Source organism: Pteronotus mesoamericanus, unplaced genomic scaffold (genome assembly GCF_021234165.1).
Source record: "Pteronotus mesoamericanus isolate MK-2021 breed Mesoamerican mustached bat unplaced genomic scaffold, CSHL_Meso_final scaffold_36, whole genome shotgun sequence".
In the NCBI taxonomy this organism is placed as follows: Eukaryota; Metazoa; Chordata; class Mammalia; order Chiroptera; family Mormoopidae; genus Pteronotus; species Pteronotus mesoamericanus.
The window spans coordinates 16,537,604-16,560,886 of record NW_026555313.1 but is presented as its reverse complement, the minus strand read 5'-3'; the positions used below and the strand labels follow the sequence as shown (position 1 = coordinate 16,560,886).

Genomic DNA, 23,283 nt, shown 5'->3' with positions numbered 1-23,283 from the left:
CTCTTCCCTTAACTTTGAAATAAGGTGTCAAGAGAAAACCAGAAGTGATACTCAGTCAAATCCTTAAGAAGGTGCAGGAGGAAGCCAGGTGGATAGTAGAATAGGAATATTCCATGCAGAGGGAACAGTATGTGCTAAGCACCTCAAGTAGGAGTATACAGGTAGAGTGTTGAACAATAGCAAAGCAACCATTATGTCTGTAGCAGAGCTAGCAAGTGACGAAGCAGGAAGAGAGGAAGTCAGAGAGTTTATTAACAGCCTGTGTAAGGCCGTGTGCCACTCTAAAGAACCTGACTTATACTTTGCACCTCCTTTATATGCTTCATATTCCTCTCTCCTACTCCATTCTTAATACAGAACTCCAATCCAGATTCTTATTACTATCACTTCACGCTTATATGACAAGCAAAAATAGTTTCTATCATTAAGGTATGCCAATATACATCTATGAGACTAATTTTTCTTAAAATATTGCTACCATGTCACTTTTATTTATTTTATTTATTTATTTAGAGAGTATGTTATCAAAGCTAGTGACAGTGAAAACAAGAAAGGACTTAGGATGGAAGAAACAATGGGAGAGCACCTATGTGGGGCTGCTTTTGGCTGACTGAAAAGTCAGAGAAAAGGGGGCCTTGGAGACAGCTTCAAGGGGTTAGCCTCGGACGAGCTGCCACTGCCTATTGTTCCTCTGGTTGCAAGTCTCTTGGGGCCCCTTAGAGTTTAAAGAGAAAAAAAAAGATGCACACCACAGAGGGAAGAAAGGCGTGGGTGTGCTCCCAAGCAGGTAAGTGCACCCATGTCACTTTTGTTTAATGCTTAATTCATCAAGTGCATATTCTTCTGCTTATAAATCAAGATGTTTCCTATCCACTCTAAAAAAGGTAACCTATCTCCACATATGCTAAACTTACTTCCTTTTTTAAAAGCACTTTGCCTTCATGATATACCATCATAAGAATGAACTTTCTTTAACTTTTTTGCCATGTATATCCAAATGCTTCCTATTCACAGTTCAACCAAGTTTTTCTTACACCATATTGAACTCCCCAACCACTTTCACGGGACTCCTCATTCCCTATAACACTTAACTATACAATGTAATCTAGCAGACGAGACATTACAACAAAGGGACTGATCTACAAAAGACAGTTTTATTTTAATAAAAAGTTGCCTCTCTTTATCCCACATGCATTATTTCCTTAATTAGATTACAACTCATAGAGGACTATGCCTTATCCTGTGTTCCCAAAAGTGCCTTACACTAAACACTGTGTGCTTTGTATTTAAATATGAACACAAAGAAAACATGCTGTTTCTTGCCTACCAAAAGACTCAGGTAGTCTCGTAGAATCACAGTGACTCTGCTAGACTAGAATGGATCCATGGCAAAGTCAACTTGAAATGGTAGGCTTTAATCAAGGGTTAGAAAAATGAAAATTCTACTTCCAGATGGAGGAATAGGTAGATACACTTTACCTCCTCGCACAACCAAAAGAAGGACAACAACAAATTTAGAAACAAAAAAATTAACCAGACTGCCAGAAAATCAAACTGTATAGAAGTCTGACAACCAAGGAGCTGAAGAAACAGTCATCCAGACTGGTAGGAGGGGTGGAGACGGGCAGCCAGGGTGGAGAGGACGTGTGGCAAGGCGGCAGCTGGAGGACCAGGCAGATGAGGCAGCGGCTGGCAGTCCAAGCGGTCCCACATTTGTATGTGGATAAACAGTGAGGAACAGCTGGTAAGCGAGACAGACCACACAATCCAGGGTTCCAGTGCAGGAAAAGAAAGCCTTAAAACCTCTCGCTGTAAAAACCTGTGTAGGTTGCAGCAGCAGGAGAAACTCCCAGCCTCACACGAGAGTTCACTGGAGAGACCCACAGGGTCTTAGAACATACACAAACCCACCCGCCTGGAAATCACAACTAGAAGGGCCCAGTTTGCTTGTGGGTAGCCGGGGAAGTGACTGAAAGCCTGCTGAGAGCCAAACAAGTGGCACTGTTCCCTCTTGAATCCATCTGCCACACACAGCGTCACAACACAGTGACTTGGGTCCCTGCCTTGGCAAATATCTAAGGTTCCCCCTCTTCCAACATTAACGGGCCCACGAAGAAATATGGCCCAGATGAAAGAACAAATCAAAGCTCCAAAAATACAACTAAGCAATAAACAGATAGCCAAACTATCAGAAGCACAGTTCAAAACACTGGTAATCAGGATGCTCACAGAAATGGTTGAGTATGGTCGCAAAATGAAGGGAAAAGTGAACACTATGAAAAGTGAAATAAAAAAAAATATACAGGAAACCAACAGTAAAGGAAAGGTAACCAGGACTCAAATCAATGATTTGGTGCAGAAAGGAGATAAACATTGAACCAGAACAGAATGAAGACACAAGAATTCAAAAAAAAAGGGGAGGCTGAGGAACCTCTGGGACAACTTTGAACATGCCAACATCCAAATCAGAGGGGTGCCAGAAGGAGAAGAGGAAAAGCAAGAAATTGAAAACTGATCTGAAAAAAGAATGAAGGAGAACTTCCCCAATCTGGTGAAGGAAACAGACTTCCAGGAGATCCAGGCAGCTTAGAGGGTCCGAAAGAAGTTGGATCCAAGGAAGCACACACCAAGGCACATCATAATTAAGTTACCCAAGTTTTAAGATAAGGAGAGAGTCTTAAAAGCAGCAAGAGAAAAGGAGACAGTTACCTACAAAGGAGTTCCCATAAGATTATCAGCTGATTTCTCAAAAGAAACCTTGAAGGCAAGAAGGGGCTGGAAAGAAGTTTTCAAAGTCATAAAAAGCAAGGACCTACATCCAAGATTACTCTCTCCAGCAAAGCTGTCATTTAGAACGGAAGGGCAGATGAAGTGCTTCACAGTTAAGGTCAAGTTAAAGGAGTTCACATCACCAAGCCTATATTATATGAAATGTTAAAGGGACTTAGCTAAAAAAAAAAAGATGAAGATCAAAAACTATAAACAGTAAAAAGACAAGAAACTCACAACTATCAACAACTGAATCTAAAAAAACAAAAACAAACTAAGCAAACAACTAGAACAGAAACAGAATCACAGAAATGGAGATCAGAGGGGAGGGAGAAGAGGAGAGAGTGGGGGAAAAGGTACAGAGAATAAGCAGCAAAAACAGACAGGGGGAGGTTAAGAATAGTATAGAAAATGGAGAAACCAAAGAACTTGTACAACCCAGGGACATGAACTAACAGGGGAGGGGAGGGGATGCTGCTGGCATGGGGGTCTGAGGGGAGGGGAATAAAGGGGAGAAAAAATGGGACAACTGTAATAGCATAATCAGTAAAAAAAAAAAAAATAGTAAAAGAATAAAAAAAAAGAAAAATGAAAATTCTCCAGGATAGTCTTTGCTTAAAGTTAAAATTAAGAGGACACCCATTTTCCATCATCAACAGGCATACTATTTAAAAAAAAAAAATACGGGCAAAAATGTCAACGTTTAATGGGAAAAAACAAGATTTTTAAAATTTATAGAGCTGGAATTTCCAGACCTTTTACCTTATTAAGTTCTTTTCGCACCAACAAAACTTCTCCCATATTGACATCAATAGAAAGGTAATAATGAGGTATGGTTTGCTTAGACTGCATTAACCGCTGTGCAATAACCTGCAATCAAAGAGATTGAAAAGTCACTTATCTTGAGTTGAGATGACACTTTACCTAATTCAGGGTTCTGTTTGCCCCTTCACCCTGCTTCCCTGTAATGCTTATCCCTCAAAAGCATAATTAGATTTGGAATATGGAGGGCTATACCATACTTAGCCCCTTCCAACAGTATTTAAATCAGGCATACTGTTTGTTTATCCCAAGTATTTAATTGGCCAAACATCTCTTAAACTAATCATCTAAGATTCTCAACTGGAAAAAAAACCTTAGTGTTTTAAACCATGGATGTAATAAATATGCCCCCAACAGCATTAGTTACAGATTTATAATAATACTCTTACTCGACGAATGTTGCTGATGGGGATATCTGTGAAGACACCTGTAGGAACTGGCACCACTCCTGGAGCTGGGGGAGGCACAGCAGCTGCCGGAGCCTACGGGAAGGTAAAAAAAAATACTCTTAGTAACTGTAGGTCAACCTTAGCATAAGCTACTGGGAACAACCACTTGTAACTCATGTACAGATGACAAAATAAAGATTAAAGGGCTTATAGAAAAATCGCTATTTCTATCCCAAGGGACCAAAAAGGACTGAGATTTGGATGTGTTTGTTTAAGAGTTTTGTTTTTAATTTTTATACTTAGAATTTTGTAATCGTGTTTTAAATGTCATTGTTCTTTAAGCTGGAGTATGTTCGATGCTTAGTTTATGTCAAAATAATTTTATTTTAGCTAAGTTATTGTCAAAAAAAGCAATCAACGAATTCTTAAATTGAAAGGATTAAGAGAGAAATTTAAACATGGTAATGTATTTTCTTGAACAGTGTTAAGAAAAATAACAAATCTTTCATTTTAAAGCAAGCAAGTAAGTAACTAAATCATTTTCCTTACTTTTAGCTGGCTGTCTTAGCACGTTAACCAATCAAAAAGAAGTTGGCTAAGTGAATTTAATCCTGGTGGGAATAATTAACTACATAAAACTCAAACCCTAATTAAACAACTTGCAAGCATGCCTTTAAAAATAGGACCTTGCCCTGACCAGTGTGGGTCAGTTGGTTGGGCATCATACCGCAAAGCAAAAAGTCACCAGTTCGCTTTCCAGTTGGGGCACATGCCGGGTTACAGGTTCAGTCCCCGGTTGGGGCACATATAATAAGCAACCAGTCGACGCTTCCCTCACATATAGATGTTTCCCTCCTTCCCTTTGTCCCTCCCTTCCCCTCTCTAAAAAGAAATTGTTTTTAAAGATTTTATTTATTTATTTTTAGACAGGGGGAAGAGAGGGAGAAAGAGAGGGAGTGAAACATCAGTGTGTGGTTGCCTCTCGCCCCCCCCAACCTGGGACCTGGCCCGCAACCAGACATGTACCCTGACTTGAAATCAAACTGGTGGCCCTTTGGTTCACAGGTCAGTGCTCAATCCACCGAGCAATACCAGCCAAGGCAAAAAATGAATAAAACTTAAAAAAAAATTTTTTTAAGAGGTGAACAATTATTTAAATACACACACACACACACACCCCCCCCCACACACACAAATAAATAAATAAATAACAGGGCCTGGCCCTGGTTGGGTGGCTCAGTTGGCTGGAGGGTCACCCTGCATACCAAAAGGTTGCAGGTTCAATCCTCAGTTGTAGCATATACAGGAGCAACCTATCGATGTCTCTCTCTCACATGGATGTTTCTCTCTCTCTCTCTCAAATCAGTAATAAAATAAATAAATATATAAATAAATAAATAACAGGGCCTGAATGAAAAGAGGAGGATGTTTTGGAAAACATTTAGTATCACTATTCAAAAAACCCCAATTTGGAAAATGTAAATGTAGTGTATCATCTTTGCTTTTATAGAGGAACAGTATCACATTCATATCCATATATTGTAGCTAGCGACATTTGACAAAGAAAAGACAGTTCTGGTTAAGCTATTTCACTAATAAATAATGTATGAAAGGGTCTAACAGGCTGAACAAAGCACTTTGCAGGGGACCAACTGGGAAATAAAAAAGCCAATGTAACTCACAGGAGCAGCTTTAGTAGGCACAAAAGAGTCAATGTCCTTCTTGATGATTCTGCCTTCTGGTCCAGTCCCTGGAAGAGATATATAAATAACAATAAAATAGATGGTAGTCTACTGCTGGTTCCTCAAGGAGACCTACACTGTGATCCTGAAGTGCAAGCTCATTAAGAGTTCTCTTCCAAAGATTCTCTGAAGGGATCACGGCCTTAATCCTGCCCCTTAAAGTTCTCCCTAAAAATACCAGCTTTCGTCAAGTATTTATTTTAATTAAGAGTATTCTTGGACAATCTGTAGAGGTTCTCTTCTCTTTAACTACAGCAAATATTCCTCTTTTAAAGTTTTATCTAATTAGATGTACTTTATTTTTTCATCTTACTTACTTTTAAATTGGGAAATACCAGCGTAAGGATAATGCTGAGTACAATTTATACCTCCAAAAAAAGTCCTGGTGCATCCTCTTGCTTAGTTCAAAAAAACCATTTTGAACCCTGAAGTAGATCTCATTTGGGTTCTACAGTCACTTGATCATTAGGAACTCCCTTTGTACAAAGTCAAGTTATAGACCACTGTTTTAGATAAATCAGGCAAGTCAATTGTTTCACCCCAGAACAGTGTAAATAACTCTCAGTCATAATGATCTCATCTTTAGAACCATTCATTCCTTATGTGGTGTCTATTTTTCATAGCTTTCTTAGTACTGGCTTGACAAAAAAGTCCATTTAGTTTCTTCCATAAAATAAACACATTTTTTTCATTTTCACCAATAACTTTATTGATTTGGATATTTTTAGTATGTTGGCTATCTCCCGTGTGGTATAACAACTTGATTATTTTCAATTAATATCTCAACTTGATTGCTATCGACTTCAAATGATCTACCTGACCTTGGAACATTGTCCAGCAAGAAATCTCCAGGACAAAACTTCACAAACCACTTCTGACATTTTCAATTCGTCACAGCACCTTCTTCATACACTGCACAAGTCTGTTTTTCCACTTTACTTGTATTTTTACCTTTCTTGAAATAATAAAGCACAACATGCCAAAAATGTTGCATATTCTCTTCCATCCTCAATATTAAAACGGCTACACAAAAATTCACCAACTTTGATCATTTTTAAAAAAAATGCACAGATATGACAGCTCTCACAATACAATCTAACAAAAAAGAAAATTGTTTTGAATGAGGTTCAAGACATCTAATCTCTATTAGAGCCATCTTACAGAAAAAAAACCAAACCACCTTTTTGGCCAACCCAAAAGCTGAGGTTCTAAACTGGCCTTTGTTAGAGACTGTGAAAGAAACAAGTATAATGTCACACTTGAGGAAAGATCTCCAAAATTCTCTTAATAGTTTTAATTTTATTCTCAATTTCCTTCCTTTTCCTATTCATAATATCTTAGGTTTAACTTCAGACTCAAGTAGATAATCTTGAACCTTTAATCTAAGGAGATTCAGAATTTAGCTATTAAAATACCTTTTACACAGGCCACTTTTAGAAAAAATTTGGTCAAACTGATTACCTTCCCCCAAGGCAGACTTTTAAGAGGATTCTCATATGCAGTTCATCCCGACTGCCTTCCTTCATTATGAGAACTAAGTTGGCTAGGATTGTGTATATTCTCACTAGGGGCTCTAAAATAGAGGTAGCAGTACCCCTATTAGATTTCCCTACTTTATAAGAGACAGAAACCATAACCTCCCCTTACAACCAAGGCTGATATGGATGCCACAAGCCCTCAAAAGGAGGAAAGCTGCAGTACTGCCTTGCTTTATGCTACCCTTCAGCCACCTGCAAGAATTTTCTATTAGGAGTTAGTTGAGATCTTTTAAATTCTTTTGCCTATCTCCCTAAGAAGGAACAACAGTCCATCATAAAGAAATATGATAAAGGGAAGAATATTAGACTATGATAAAAAACGTAGGGTTGTTGTCAAACATAAACAGGTAACTATAGTCACTTAATCTCATCTGGTCTTCAGTCTCATCTATAAGACAAAAATGATAACACCAGCTCCTGCTTACAGGAATGTTGTGAGGACAAAATGGGACAGTGGTAAAATTGCCAGTTATAAAAACACTCATAAGGATGTAAGGTACAGCATACGGAACACAGTCAATAACATTGTAACAATTCTGTATGGTGTCAGGTATTAGACTTATCAGGGTGAACACTTCATACAGTATATAAATGTCTAATCACTATTGTTGAACACCTAAAACTAATATAATATTGCATGTCAATAGCGAAATTGAAAAATGGGATAGTAATATGAAAGTGTTTTGAAAAAGAATACATAATATGGGTAGCTTTGAGACAAATCAAACTCTGAACATCAGGATTTAAGATTTGAAACTTTCTGCTCAAATGATTACATTTAGGTCAAGTTTGCTAAGTAATCTGTCCCTCCTGGGAGGGGAGGGGGACTGGAGACTGACCTCAACAACCAATGGCCAATGATTTTGCCAACTGTGTCTTCTTACTGAAACCCTTATAAAAATAAAAACTCTTTTAATAATGAGATCTGAAGAGTGTCCAGGTTGGTACATACATCATTGTGCTGGGAGGGTGGTATCCCGAGAGGGCATGGAAGCTCTGCACCCCACGTAACCAACAACCCCATACCTTGTCCTATGCATGTCTCCTATTTGTTCCTGAGTTGCATCCTTTATAGTAAACTGGTAGTAGGAAGTAAAGTGCTTTCCTGAGTTCTATGAACTGTTCTAGTAAATTATTGAACCAGAGGTGTGTGTGGGGGTGGGGGCAGGCATGTCTTAGGAACTCCTGATTTAGTGGGTCAGGAGTATGGGTGGTCCCAGGACTTGCAACTGTCACCTGAAGTAGGAGCAGGCTCATAGGAATGAGCCCTTAAACCAGGGGTGTCCAACCCATGGCCTGCGGGCCATATGTGGTCTAGGATGGCTATGAATGCGGCTCAACACAAAATCGTAAGTTTACTTAAAACATTATGAGGTATTTTTTGTGATTACGTGTCAAAATGTCGTGTAAAATAAACATACGTACACTCTCACTATTTGTATGCATGCGTGGCTTCAGTTTTACAGCGGTGTGCGGCTTCCAGTGTGTTATCTTCCAATGCAGACAGTAGAACTGACACCATCAGATGTTACATGTGCTCGTGGTGACTTAGCGAGGCAGCGATTATCAATAATATTTCAACCTACCATTGCAACGTTAGGTGTTTAATGTTATTTAGAAGTCAGGTAAGCATTCTTATTTGATTATTAAAGGTACTTCCTCACCTCAGCAGCGCCTCATACAACTGGCCCTCTGCCTCGCCTGGCATCAGAAGCCAAGAGGGCTATGGAAGGGCCTGAACCTTCCTTTCTATTTTCCTGTCAATTAATTTTCATAATAAAAATAAAGTCCCTTATCTATTATTATTTTTTAAAGATTTTATTTATTTATGTTTAGAGAGGGAAAGGGAGGAAGAAAGAGAGAGAGAGAAACATCAATGTGTGGCTGCCACCAGTGCGATGCCACCGCCCCCCCCCCCATCCCCGCTCCCGGCCTGCAACCCAGACATGCGCCCTCGGCGGGGAATTGAAGTGACAACCCCTTAATTCACGGGCTGGCACTCAATCCACTAAGCCACACCATCCAGGGCTCTATTACTACTTTTTTAATTCTAGCATGGCTTCTACAATGTCTCCAAAGAAAAGAGAGCCTTTCAACCTGAATAGAAACTTCTCCAAGGAGGACAAGAGGGCCCACAGACACATGAAAAACTGCTCAACATCACTAGCGTTTAGAGATAACAAATTAAAACCACACTGAGATACCACTTCACACCGGTCAGAATGGCCATCATTAATAAATCAACAAACAAGTGCTGGTGAGGTTGTGGAGAAAAGGGAACCCTAGTACACTGTTGGTGGGAATGCAGGCTGGTGCAGCCACTGTGAAAAACATTATGGAATTTCCTCAAAAAACTAAAGATGGAACTGCCTCTTGATCCAGCAACCCCACTGGTAGGACTATACCCTAAGAATCCTGAATCACCAATTCAAAAGAACCTATGCACCCCCATGTTCATAGCAGCGTTATTTACAATAGCCAAGTGCTGGAAACAGCCTAAGTGACCATGAGTAAATGAGTGGATCAAAAAACTGTGGTATATTTACACAATCGAATACTACACAGCAGAAAGAAAGGACTCCTACCCTTAGCGACAGCATGGATGGAACCTGAGAGCATAATGTTAAGTGAAATAAGCCAGGTAGTGAAAGACAAATATCATAAGATCTCCCCTAATTAACAAAACAAACAAATGAGCAAAAGAGAACCAGAGACTTGGAAATAAAGAACAAACTGACAGTGGCCAGAGGGGAGGGGGAAGGGAGGGGCAAACAAAGGAACATGTATAGAGGACTCATGGGCATGGACAATGGGGCGATTGACTGTGAGAGTTGGGGGGACGGGGTAAGGGAGAGCCATGGGAGAAATGGCGGGACAACTGCAACTGAACAATTAAAAAAGAGAAAAGAAAGAAAAAAAGAAAAAAATATGGATGGAGGAAGATTGTTCAATGAGAAGTGGAGAGGTGACTACTTTTTTGTCGAGGCAAATAATAAGACATTCAGTTTAATTTGTAAGGAATTTGTGAAAGTTTTCAAAGACTATAATTTGAAAAGGCATTACATGAAAAAACATGCTGCCAAATTCAATGCGTATGAAAGATTGTGTTGTAAGGACAAAACAGTGGAACTGAAAGAAAAAGTGTCTTCTCAACAGAAATTTTTTCAAAAAGTCACATCTTGGGTGGATTCCATTGTAAAAGCTAGTTATGTGGCAGCATATGTAATAGCAAAAAAAAAAAAAAAAAATCAAGGCCATTTACTAGTCGTGAGTTTATTAAGCAATGTATACAAAGTGTGGCAGATATAATTTGCCCTGAAAAAAGGGGGGATATTTCTAAAATCAGTTTGTCTCACCCGATGATACCCAGGAGAACTGAAGAAACTGGAAAATCTATCAAAAGAAGTTTGGAGAGTAAAGTTGCAATTTTTAAATTTTATGCTTTAGGGATGGATGATAGTACTGATGCTACAGATACGGCTCAACTTGCCATTTTATTAGAGGTATTGATGACGAATATAATGTCACTGAAGAAATGGCTTCTTTAGTGCTATTAAAAGACACAACTAAATCAAAAGATTTGTACGAAGCAGTAAAAAATATGTTAAAGCAATTTTCTCTGTCTGTTGTCAAAGCGACTGGCATAACTGGTATAGTTACTGACTGTGCCCTGGTAATGTTAGGTAAAAGAGAGGAACATGTAAGTTTAATAGATGATACAATTGCCACCCAAAACTTCCATTTGATGAACTATAATTGCACAGTACATCAAGAAAATTTATGCACAAAAGCTTTAAAAATGGATAACGTCATGCAAATCATCATCAAGACTGTGAATTTCGTTAAGAGCCAAGGGATTGAATTATTGCCAATTCCAGGAATTCCTTAAAAGTATTCATGCTGACTATGGTGACATCATTTACTTTTCAGAAGTAAGATAGCTAAGTTGAGGTCAAATGTTGAAAAGATTTTATGATTTGAGACATGTTATAAAGTCATTTACAGTATCAAAAAACAAGTTTGTCAGAACCTAACAATGAAAACTGACTTACAGATTTAGCATTTTTAGTGGATTTAAATGCTCATTTAAATGAGTTAACCATACGTCTTCAAAGTGGAAACCAACTTATCAATAACATGTTCCAAACCATAACAGCATTTCAAATGAAACTGAAATTATGGCAAGCTCAAATTAAGACAAATAATTTTATGCGTTTTTGACACGCTGGCTAAATACATTCCTTTGAACAGTGAAAAATATGCAGCCTTGCTTTTCAATATGATACAAGAATCTGAAAACAGATTTCAAGATTTCCAGGAAAATAATCAATGTTTTGCTTTATTTGCAACTCCATTTTCAGTCAACATAAATTTTATTTGCCAGTTTTCAAAAGGAATGCATAGAACTGCAATCTGACATTAACTTAAAGAGAAATTTGATGCCTCTTTACTGGACTTTTATAGGTCCTATCTTCCCAAAGACAAATATTCCTTGTTTCACAATCAAGCCTTATTCATGTCATTGCTATCTGGCAACACCTACATTTGCTAGCAACTATTTTCAAGAATGAAACACATTAAGAGTAAAATTAGAACCAAAATATCTGATGAGCACCTTGAAAACTCCCTGAGAATTCCAACTACTTCTATCAAATCAGATAATGATGCACTAGTTTTTCAAATACAATGTCAAACATCCCCACTTGTTTTATGTTGCCCGCTTTTACTTTTATAATAAAAAAACTTTTAAAAATCAATGATGTTTTATTACTTAGATATGTATATTTGCTATGTGATAACAATTTGGGACCTGCTTGACAATTTTAAAAGATTATCGAAAGGGCTGATGCATAATTAGGGTTATTATGTGAGGACTTTTTTTGCCTATCTGTGGTGGCAGACATAACCAAAATTAGGAACATACCTTTTTTTTTTTTTTTTTTTTGCTCATCAGTTTTTGTTAGTTTGTATATGACTCAGAGGCAGCAAAAGGTTGGACACCCCTGCCTTAAACTGTGGAATCCAATGCTAACTCTGGATAGTTAGTGTCGGAACAGGACTGATTTGCTGGATACCCAGTTGTTGTAGAACTGATTTTTGGTGTGGAAAGAAAAAACATAACATGTCAAAAGTGATGTCAGAAAAAAACACACAATCACTCATCTTCTCAACTCACTTAATTCTAAACCACTTGCTTTTACTGTAAAATTCATTTGACCTCATCAAGAACTTCACTCCACTGACTCATCTGTTCTCATCACCCACATCTCCTCTTCCCTTCATTTCCTCCTTACCCAGCTTACAGTCTACAGATCATTGTTAAAATCACTGCCTGGTCAAACTCTAAAATGCCTGCCTTCTCAATGCCAGCACCAGAGCTGCTTAATGTTGCTGGAGGAAAAATGTATACACCTGACAGTACTATAATTTCGGAATCCCATACCTAAAACAGACACACAAAACTAAGTTGAAATTGTTTTCCTTGAATTCACTTTCTCAATCTTTGAGAATGCTATACAATCTAACCTCAAACCTCCCCACACTCATTCTCCAGCTGATACCCTTTCACTTCATATTTTACTGATCAAATAGTGGCAACCAGAGAGGTACTCTACTCATCCAACTCCAGAATCCACGCTCATAACCACTATGATATACTCCATTTCTGTTCATTTGAGTCTTAATTGTTGGTAATAAAAACCATATGAAACTGAAATCTTGTCTGTCTTTTGAGCAAATGGTGGATGCACACACAATACTCAGTGAATCACCTAACTCTAACTACATAGTAAGAATATTAGGATGTTTCCACTTACATCTTTAGAAAGGTAGCCAGTGTTGCTAACAATGATCCTTCTTTACTTGTCTAAGTTCTTCAGATATAATAATTAACGAAGTCCCTCTTTCCCTTAAAATTAATTCCAATTTACATGTTGTCCCTGATTCTAATCACACATAAAGTATGACAATATACTAGTTATATACATTAGAATGGAAAAACAGGTCTTCCAATATTGTAAGAATCCTCTGAGGTCCCAATAATTTACAACATTTTATTCTTGTATCTTTGGAGGCTGGCTTGCTTTCTAACCCCAAGATAACAGATTGCAAACATGATAACCAGCACTGAGCGCCCATAGCTGGACAACTGGGAAAATAACCATTATTTTCTTGAGTAATTAAGGAAGGAAGAACACCCAAAAAAGAAGGCAGCGTAATGTAGTGGGAAGAATAAGGCTTTGGAATTAAACAAATCCAGATTCAAACTGTAACTTTACTACTTAACAGAATGGGGGATCCTCCAAAAGTCTACTTTCGCATCCAAAAAAATAGGGAATGATAATTCTTACTTCAAGAAGTGTTACACAAATTAAATGTGGTATTAAATGATTTGATAATCATTTAATTTTAATTACCTTAAACTTTACCTTTAGTTTAAAACATTTATTTAAATACCAGGCAATAACAACAATATGAACAAAATGAGTATGTATTGACTACTTTTATATTCTACTATTCTAAGCATTTCACCTATTTTAATGCACACTATTATCTTTTTTACAGATGTAAAAACAGATAGATTAAGAAATTCATCTAACAATATATACCAGTTAAGTAACTGACCAAAGAACGTAATACACAGAAAATGATAAAGCCAGAATCAAACCCTAGTTGGTGTGATTCAAGACCCCATGCTCTTATCACTAAGCTATACTTTTTCTTTGGGGAGAAAGAGATGAGTGAAGTATTTTCCTTTGCCCTCTGGAAGCTTTACTTTAGTTTTATGTCAACTTTATTATTTTAAGTCATTTCTAATAATCCAAATTTCATGTTATGTGTGTGTATTTGTTACATTCAATCGGCCTAGCACTAGCAGAGATTTCTTACTATATAATGAAGTCCTATAACTGAGCTGTGCTGAATAAGCACGTTATGTATATTTTTAAAATTTTTATTTATTTTTAGGGAGAGAGAGGAAGGGAAAGAGAAAGACAGGGAGAGAAACATCGATGCGAGAGAGAAACACTCATCAGCTACCTCTCGTATGCACCCTAACCAGGCACCAAACCCACAACCCAGACATGTGCTCTGATCAGGAATCAAACCTCGCGCTTTGTGAGACACCACCCAATCAAGCCATACCAGTAAGGGCAAGCACATTGTATTGTTACCAATAATCAAACAGTTCCCATGAACAGACAACTTAAAAAAAGGAATCTAAATAATTAGTCTAGATCTTAGGCTAATTAAAGCACAATTAAGTCTCCTAAATCTGTGGTGGCAACAAAAAAGGTATTTCCCTCCCTCATTCTTCTCCTTACAATCCCAGATAAGTCGACTATATATAGCTGTACTTGCTGATCTTAAGGAACAAACTCAACCAAATTAAACTTTGCAACTCCGTTCCACAGAAAGAGACTTACCTTTTACTTGCGTAAGGTCAATCCCTTTTTCTGCTGCCAATTTCTTTGCAAGAGGACTAATAAACAACCTTCCCTTTGGTCCAGCAGGAGTAGCTGGGCGAGGGGCTGATGGTGTAGGGGCTACAGGTTGGGGAGTTGGAGGAACAGGGGTCACCTTTTTAAAAAATTACAAGTTGTTAATTCACCATTGCAAAGATTGGTCTAAAAGATCAATAGTTTACATTTTAAGTCAAAGCTATTTTAATTAAATAACTTTCATCTCTTTTCCAAAGATCATAATACACAGTTTTGCCTCTTAACCAACATAATACAGCTATATGAATAAGAGCAATACTTTAAGTCAAAGACAAAACAAAGTCAAGTTATCTTACTCCATCTAACATAGAGGCATGGAATTTAATATTGCTGACCAGGACATATTCTTTTAGCCTTTCTTTACTTTACTCTCTTGCTGCTTTTTTATTTTCATTCTCTTACATCGCCAATATCATTTTTATTTTTACTTAACCTATTTTCAAAATAATAAATTATGCTTGAAAGTACCTTAAGAAATAAACCAAAACTACTACTCTCCAGCTCCCCATGAATGTATGGCAGTCAGAAATCAAATTTTCTGACAGAAACGTATACCTAGTCTACACATGTATCTGGCATCTGCAAGAAGCTTTGTTACAGTGTTATCAATACTCAAAGTTCACACAAGTTCATGTTACAAGTATATAGGATATAGTGTACAGTATATAGTGTCAAACTAAATTCTATGCAAAACAAGCCATGTTATGTCAAGGTTCAATGTATTATAAATGTAAGTCTGACCCAATATAATATGTGAATACCAAGAGGACTGACAGTGACAAAGATTACACAGCAAATTCTATAGAAAATGGGGAATAAAGCATCACCTTCCATAAACATATCAACATCTAAAGCAGAAAAGGAACAGGTCACCTCAGCTTTGTTCTCAGCTTGACTCAAGACAGTAGGAAAAAAAGGAAAGCTACAAGGATCATATTACTGACCATTAGGTAAATGGTGTAGTGCCACACCCCCTGAAGGACTCCACAAATGTTAATTGACTACCTCTTTTGCCATTCATAGAATCAGAGCTAGAAGGAACCTAGAATGTCATCTTATCTGATCCATGAATTTAGAAAGGAATAAAATAAGTGTTCCCCCAATTCTGAAAGCATACCTACCGGGGGAGGAGTAGGTGGCTGTGCTTGAGGTTTTAAATCAGTTACTTCAGTTGGCCTATAGTCAGCAAATGCTGGTATATCTGCCTCTTTTTCCACAATGATACAGAGTGGTGTTCCTAGAGGGACATCTCTTGTTCCTTCTGGGATCAGGATTTTTGCCAGGTAACCTTCTTCTTGTACTTCAAAACCTTAAACAGAAAGAAAAACTATTATGGGCCTTAAAGGACTCCCTGCCCCCTCCAAATTCAAAGTACAGTCTTAAGTAGAAGGTTCTTCTTAAACTAGCTCTTATTATCTTTTGCAAGTTATTTAACCTTGTATCTCAGCTTCTTTACCTATAAAATGGGGATAATAATAGAAATCACATCATAGGGATGCTATGAAAATTCAATGAATTAGTATTTTTCAAGTACTTAGAAATAGTGCCAGGAACAAAGTAAACACTAAATAAATATCTATTAAATAAAACTATGAGAGATTGCAGAGAGTGGTTAGTTCTAAACATTTTCCTAAAAACATCTCCAAGAGCAGACCCTATGCAGACCCCTACAAGACTCTCAGATGGCATTAACTGTACTGGTACAGATCAGAACCACATGAACGTTAAATAAAGGGAGATACTAGGCTTGATAGCGATGTGGGATTACATCCCTAAAAGCATCTTTCTAGGTTTTCAGAGAGGTTATAAGAAATACAGTATTACTAGGGTTTCAATGATGTTGACAACTTACACTTCATTCAGCTGTTTTTCATACAAGGAACTCACACATGAAGGGTTGCAAAAGTAAAAACTAAAGCCACTGCAGAAGACAACTCTTGTCTTCTGGATCTTGGCTTTCTTTGGTGTTGTGCCTCTCCCTAATGAACACATCTTTGATGAATGCTTCCATATCCCAGTTAAGAAACAGTATCAAGTAACAGATATTTTTAAAAGAAAATAAAGGACTCCAAGTCCATAACAGAGTTTAAAAAATTTGACCAAGGTAATACTTCTCCAGTGATTAGTCTCTAGACTATCAGCCTCTACAACAACACTGGTATTCAAAGCAGATACTGGTATGCAGAGCAGATCTCTTGTTACCAAGGTTTTTCATTTGTTTCTCTTTTTAACGAACAGAATCCTTTCTTCTAACAAAATCTATGGGGGAGAAGCACAATGTGCAAAAAGATGTCCTATTTGTTAAGTTCTCCTTTGACCATCAAGGAATCATGGTGTTTAAAACCAATGATCTTGTGATTTCAGAACACAACCTGAAAAAAATTACTGCAGAGGGTGCCCAAAATCTCCCACTGCATCTTTGGGGGCTGCACAGGAAATATATTTATCTATAAAAATCTATAAATATTATCACAAATACATGGTTATCTATGTGGGTTTTGTTCTGAGCATAAAAATAAATAGAAAAATATATGGAAATATGATCCTGAACATATACATACATACATACATACACATACATACATATATATTTTCCCCCCTAGTCATTTCTCAAACTATGAAAACAATCTAAACCCTGGTTTCAGTTTTCCCTGAGAGTCATCTTAAATTCTTTGATACTTCCTGCCTTGGCAGTTATTTTCTATTTCCTCTTTTTTTCCCTTGCTCACTTTAGAGAATTGCAGTTCTGACATTGCTTCTCAGTAACATAATAAGGCTAAAAATCAAATTCTGGCCTAAAAATAATCTCTAAATTAACATATCCCTGATTCGATGAAAGTGCAGTGTGAAACTGACAAATCTCACTATGCACACTTTTGCTATTACATATCCTGTTCTAGGAAATAAATCCCAAGAATTAAAACGTTTCATGTTATCACTCACTCATTTATAGGATAGGACGGCAATCCTCTTCCCTCATTGGAAAACTCAGTGTCTCAACCATTAAGAGCTGAAGAAATCTCACCTATAGTGGCCTTGTCAGTCTCTATCTCTGCCAATAAGTCTCCTTCACTTAGCTTCTCACCCACTTTTTTTTCCCATCTCTGAACTGTGCCCATGGTCATGGTCGGAGAGAGGGCAGGAAGAACCACCTGTAGAAACAAACACTTACTGCTTAATACTGGAAAGCTTTTGGACACCATGGTATTCAGGCAGACTTAGTTTCATAGAGTGATTGTGACCATGACAATCCAAACTCCCATCTGCCTGATATCCCCATAACAGCAAAAGTTCAGTGCTCAAAAGTGTCCCATTAGTTAAGTACCCTTAAATTCTCAAGCTGTATCATATCAGTGATATTGAGAACCACCCTCCAAAGTTAAAACCAATGAGCAGATGGGAAAGATTATTTTTATAGACAGTCAAAATTAAACCCTCAATTTCTAAGCAAAGAGCCTCTTTTCATCTTTTTTAATACTTAGATTAAGGTACAATTTTTCATTTTCACAAGAATGATCTTGGTCCAGACTATGCCATTAAAATTTTGCTGCACTCTGTATTAGCATCTATTTTTTTACTCAGAGGAAGCTGCATTTCTTCCAAAGTTCTCAGTTATATTTCCAAAATTAAAAATAACTATTATTAAGAACTCTTCTTTACAACAGCCACTTCCACCCCAGTGGAATCTAAACACCATATGGTCTGATGTAAATTAAAAATTGTTTTTCTATTTATGTGGCTTGTATGTCCATTGAATTTCGATGCTTATTTGATCATCAATTTTGTTTGCAGTCTTTTTAGTTGTGTGTGTTTAATTAACAATAGGATTATGCTGAGAGAAAAATCATGTCAACTGATGTCTCAGGAAGGCAGGGAAAAAGGTTAAACAAACTTAAAATTCTAATTAGAAAAAAATCTTTAAATATTTTTCTTGTTCAAAATTTGTCATCTTCATTTGCTTATCATTACTGGACCTAGAATAAAGATGTGGTACACATCTACAATGGAATATAACTTAGCCATAAAAAAGATGAAATTTTGACATTTGGGACAAAATGAACAGATCTTGAGAATATTACACTAAGTGAAATAAGTCAGACAGAAAAGGAGTACTGTATGATTTCACTCATATGTAAGTATATGTACTATATGAGTGAAACAACAAGCAACAAACAAACAAAACACAAACTCACAGATATAACAGAATGGTGGTTACCAGAGGGGGAGGGGAGTAGGAGAGGATGGAGAGGGTAAGTGGGGCGTCAAATACAAGGTGACAGAATAAGTCTAGACTTTAGCTGTTGAGCACATAAGAGAGTACAGGTGTTGTGATACAAGGATGTACACCTGAAATTTATATGTTATTAACCAATGTTACCAATAATTTTAATAATCCCACATAAAAAAATTAGAGGAGGTGATAATCACTCTGCAGTAGCTTAAAGGATAATTAAAACATACCCTAACACTTGCACACAAAGATACAAACATAAAATGGAGAGAAATTAAGTTTTGGGTTCGCCAAAAAAGTTTTAGTTTTTTCCACACTTATGGCTCTAATAGGGCTTTGCTGTCTTTAACTTCACTGGAAGCAATTTTCTTAGATTGTATTCTGACAGCTGTCATATAAGCCTGCTTAAAAAAAAAAACCAAAAACAAAACAGGTAAATTTTTATGTAGCCATATTAATATTGATGATGAAAGAAAATGAGCAACATTTTCAAAACATTATGCTTTATTATTTCAAGACAGGTAAAAATGCAACTGAAACACAAAACAAGATTCATTCAGCATATGGAGAAGGTGCTATGATTGATCAAGCATGTCAAAAGTGGTCTGTGAAGTTTCTTGGTACTCTCGACATTTTGGCCAAATAATTCTTTGCTGTGGGGCTTTCTTATGCACTGGAAGATGCTTAGCGGCACCCCCTGGCCTCTGCCCCCTAGAAGCCAATAGCAGGAGATAGCCCACATACTCAAAATATCCAAATCAATAGTTATTGCTGAAAGTAGATAATGTATCTTTTATTTTATGGAAAAAACCAAATGGACTTTTTGGCCAACCTACTAAGTCTTACGTAGCGAGACAGAATATGCTGAACAAGATGAAATACACATGTGCACTGAACACCAGGCACAACTTGATCACAAGTGACTGTTAGTCACTTGTAATAGATTATGGAGTAGAACATTATGCCCAAAGAAGAAAATGATTCCTATACAAAAATTTCTACAAATAAACTAAGTGAAGGAAAAGTTCTAATCGTAATACTTTAAGGAAAAGGACAGCTGATTTTTATCCATTTCCAGCATCTAAAACACACAAACATCCATTGGTTACCCTAATATCTAAGCAACTGATTTATTTTCTAAAAAACTGATTTAGTTAATAGAATCAACAGTGATTGTTGCCTTTGGCTTTGTGCAATGCTATCATGTATGTCTATTTTATATTTATTCTTCATTGTCAGTTTTCTCATTTATTAATACTACTTACTGGACTACTTCATCCACTCTTAGAAAATAGACCACCACATGTCAAATGAAAACACCATTGGGGGACTTTCATTCAATAGATAGCACATGAGGCCTACTAAAAACTCTATTTATACAAGGAGTAGGTAGATATAAGTATAAATCATCCTCAAAAATCTAACATAATGTTCTTGGATGAAAAATGCCAAGCATTATCCTGTCTACTACATTGTGGCAGAGAAAGGTTAAAGTTAATTGTCCAAGTTAACACACCTGGAAATAACTAAGAATAAAAGTTGTCAATTTTCATGTTTAAATTTCTATTTACTTTCAAATGACAAGAGGTAGCCATGCTTACTGCCAGCTTCCAGAATGTAATAGCCATCTATGAAAACTAATGAATAAATAATAAACTTTCTAGAGTAAACACCCAGAGGCTGAGCCTCACCTGCATGTGAGTGGGATATGAGCTACCAGGAGCCTGAGCAGAAGGTGTAGGTGGCGAAGAAGTGGCAGCAGGGGTTGGTGCTGGGGCTGCTTGTGGGGTAGGTGCTGCTGAATCCAATGTATAATTTTTAAAGGCCTCAATATCCTCAGGTCTAAGAAAGAGAAAGAATGCATAAGTATATAAGGGATTATGAGGTAGATTTAGCTCCTAGAGAAGGAGTCTTAGGAGACTTTAACTCCTAAATTTTCAATTCTGGGTTAAAACACTCCACTAATCACCTAAGTTCCAAAATTTACCAGGGTACTACTTACTTTTCAACTGTGATACAGATGATTGATCCAACTGGAACATCTCTGGTACCTTCAGCAACAAGTATCTTTGCCATGTAACACTCCTCCAGGCTCTCAAATCCAACAGTGGCTTTGTCAGTTTCAACCTTTCAACACAAAAGTAGGAGCTTAGGCTTGTACTGCCAGGTATGAAGATTATTAGCTTGTGCTTACAATTATACAATTCATGCCTCTACTACATATTTGAAATAATTATTTTTATTTTTAAATTATTATTATTATTATTTTTTAATCCTCACCCAAGGATATGTTTATTGATTTTATTTTATTATGTTTATTGATTTTAAAGAGAGAGGAAGGGAGGGAGGGAAAGAGACGGCGGGGTGGGGTGGCGGGGGGGTAGACAGTGATGTGAGAGAGAAACATCATTGGTTGCCTTCAGTGCATGCCTCAATCAGAGACGAACCTGCAGCCTTTAAGTGTATGAGACGATGTTTAACCAACAGAGTCACCCAGCCAATACAGAAGGAATTATTTTTTTAGACCTCAGCTAAAAATTCAGTTCGGTTAGCTGCTGACAACTTATCTAACCAAGCTTCTCTAATATCAAGTTGTAATAAACATCTAAGTTTCTTAAGCGGAAGGGGTAACTACCCATCCAGAAAGTTAATACTCAGTTTAACTCAGTCCTTTCTAACTTATTTCCATATTTTAAAACCACTTACCTCTGCAATTAGTTCACCCTCATTGATTTTTTCCCCTTCCTTTTTCTCCCAACGGGCAATGGTGCCTGCTTGCATTGTGGGGGAAAGAGAGGGCAATGGAACCTGGAGGAGAAAAAGGACAGAAACACTTATTTTAAAAGGGGCTACTTAACTCTCAGTTTGGTTTAATGTTTCATACCATTCAATTTAATTCAGTGCAAAGAGTTTGAGTCTCACCACACGCTGGGCACTGGGAATACGGGGATATAAAGAGAGTTCCCGCCACCAGACTCTCTCCAGTGACAAGCTTCCTGTCCCACAGTCCTGTTGATCTGACAGAGCAAGTAATGTACCTTAGCAGACATCCACGTAGAGCCCCAGGTGTGGGGCTCTTCTTTCAATGGAACAGATCAGGAGAGGGAAGCTCAAGAGTGACAACAAAGCAGGGTATTGGAAAAAAGACAGTAACATACACTGATGAGGAGGTGGAGGACCACCGACGCCTCTGAGGGAAGACCCAAGGCCAAGAAGTCGACCCTGAAGGACAACGGGGTCCTGAGATGTACAGGTCTGGGACTCACCTTCTGATGCGGGGGGAGACTGTACCAGCGGCGGCCAGGCGATCCCAAAAGCTGCAGCAGAAAGTGATTCCGCGGAGTGGCCCAAGAGCTTGGGCGCCAGCCGCAGAGCGCCCGGCCTCTACAATACCCAGTGGTCGCGCTGTTGCAACGAGCCAGAGCTGGACCAACCCGTAGGGCCACGCACCGAACTCCCGCCTCCTCCCGCAAGGCGGTCCACCGAGCCCCGACTCCTGCCCTGGGAGCCGCATTCTGGGCCCGTCCCGCACAAACACGCCACATAGTATCACGACCCCCAAAATCCCCAAACCAACGCCGTCTCCGGAGTGACCTCTCCAAGAGCAGTGCTGCGTTGCCGTCAGCCAAGCCGCGCAGCCGCACGGTGTCGTAAAACGGGCTTCAAAAATTAGCCCCACCCCCCGCCCCTCAAGAGAGTTGTTTAAAGACACTGGTTCGGGAACCGGGGAGCGGAGGAGCCGGGGAGGGAGGGTGATCCGAAGTGGGAGAGGGTGGTTATTTTGGAATCTCAGGGCGGGAGAATTGCGGCGGAGCCAACGCAGGCGCAAGTGTGGGAGAAATAAGATGTCAAGAGGAGCGGGAGGTGGTGGAGTTTTAGGAGAGGGACGTCGGTGCAGTACGGAGTCCAAGCGAGATGAAGGGCACTCCCGAAACGGAGAGGCCTCAAAGCGCACGAGAGTCCGGCTAACCCGCAGAGTGGTGCGGGAAGGTGGACTGAGGAGAGTGATCAAATTTTGAAGGAAAGTCAGAGGGCCGCTGGGCGCTGAGAACCTTAGGCCAAGGGGCGGGGTTTGGAACGCGCGGGAGGGAGAGGTGGGGGCAGGAACCGTCGGAGGGCAGATCTGAGAAGTACCGGGTGTGCGCGCTGCCTTGACTGACCCTGCAGGTTGACCCGCTCTGCGCAGGCCATGCTGGGTTGCAACGATTTAATTTCAGGTTTGTAGCCCAAAGGGAAACCAGAGTGAACGGGTTTCCCAGGCAAATCGTGTCAAGGGCGGCCAAGTGAAAGATG

At 38.5% G+C, this 23,283-nt stretch overlaps 1 protein-coding gene across 1 annotated transcript in view; it reads right to left on the bottom strand.

Annotated features, from left to right (window-relative positions):
* DLAT (dihydrolipoamide S-acetyltransferase) overlaps positions 1-22,626 on the bottom strand; it is a 29,668-nt gene extending 7,042 nt beyond the window's left edge. The window contains exons 1-10 of the mRNA XM_054592400.1: positions 22,257-22,626; positions 21,697-21,798; positions 20,993-21,117; positions 20,682-20,832; positions 17,785-17,911; positions 15,881-16,068; positions 14,685-14,838; positions 5,663-5,730; positions 3,981-4,073; positions 3,532-3,639 (exon numbers count right to left, since the gene is read on the bottom strand). Of these exons, the coding sequence (XP_054448375.1) occupies positions 3,532-3,639; positions 3,981-4,073; positions 5,663-5,730; positions 14,685-14,838; positions 15,881-16,068; positions 17,785-17,911; positions 20,682-20,832; positions 20,993-21,117; positions 21,697-21,798; positions 22,257-22,535 (1,395 nt within the window). The 5' untranslated portion in view covers positions 22,536-22,626. The remainder of the gene's footprint in view (positions 1-3,531; positions 3,640-3,980; positions 4,074-5,662; positions 5,731-14,684; positions 14,839-15,880; positions 16,069-17,784; positions 17,912-20,681; positions 20,833-20,992; positions 21,118-21,696; positions 21,799-22,256) is intronic.
* Between the last annotated feature and the right edge of the window lie 657 nt (positions 22,627-23,283).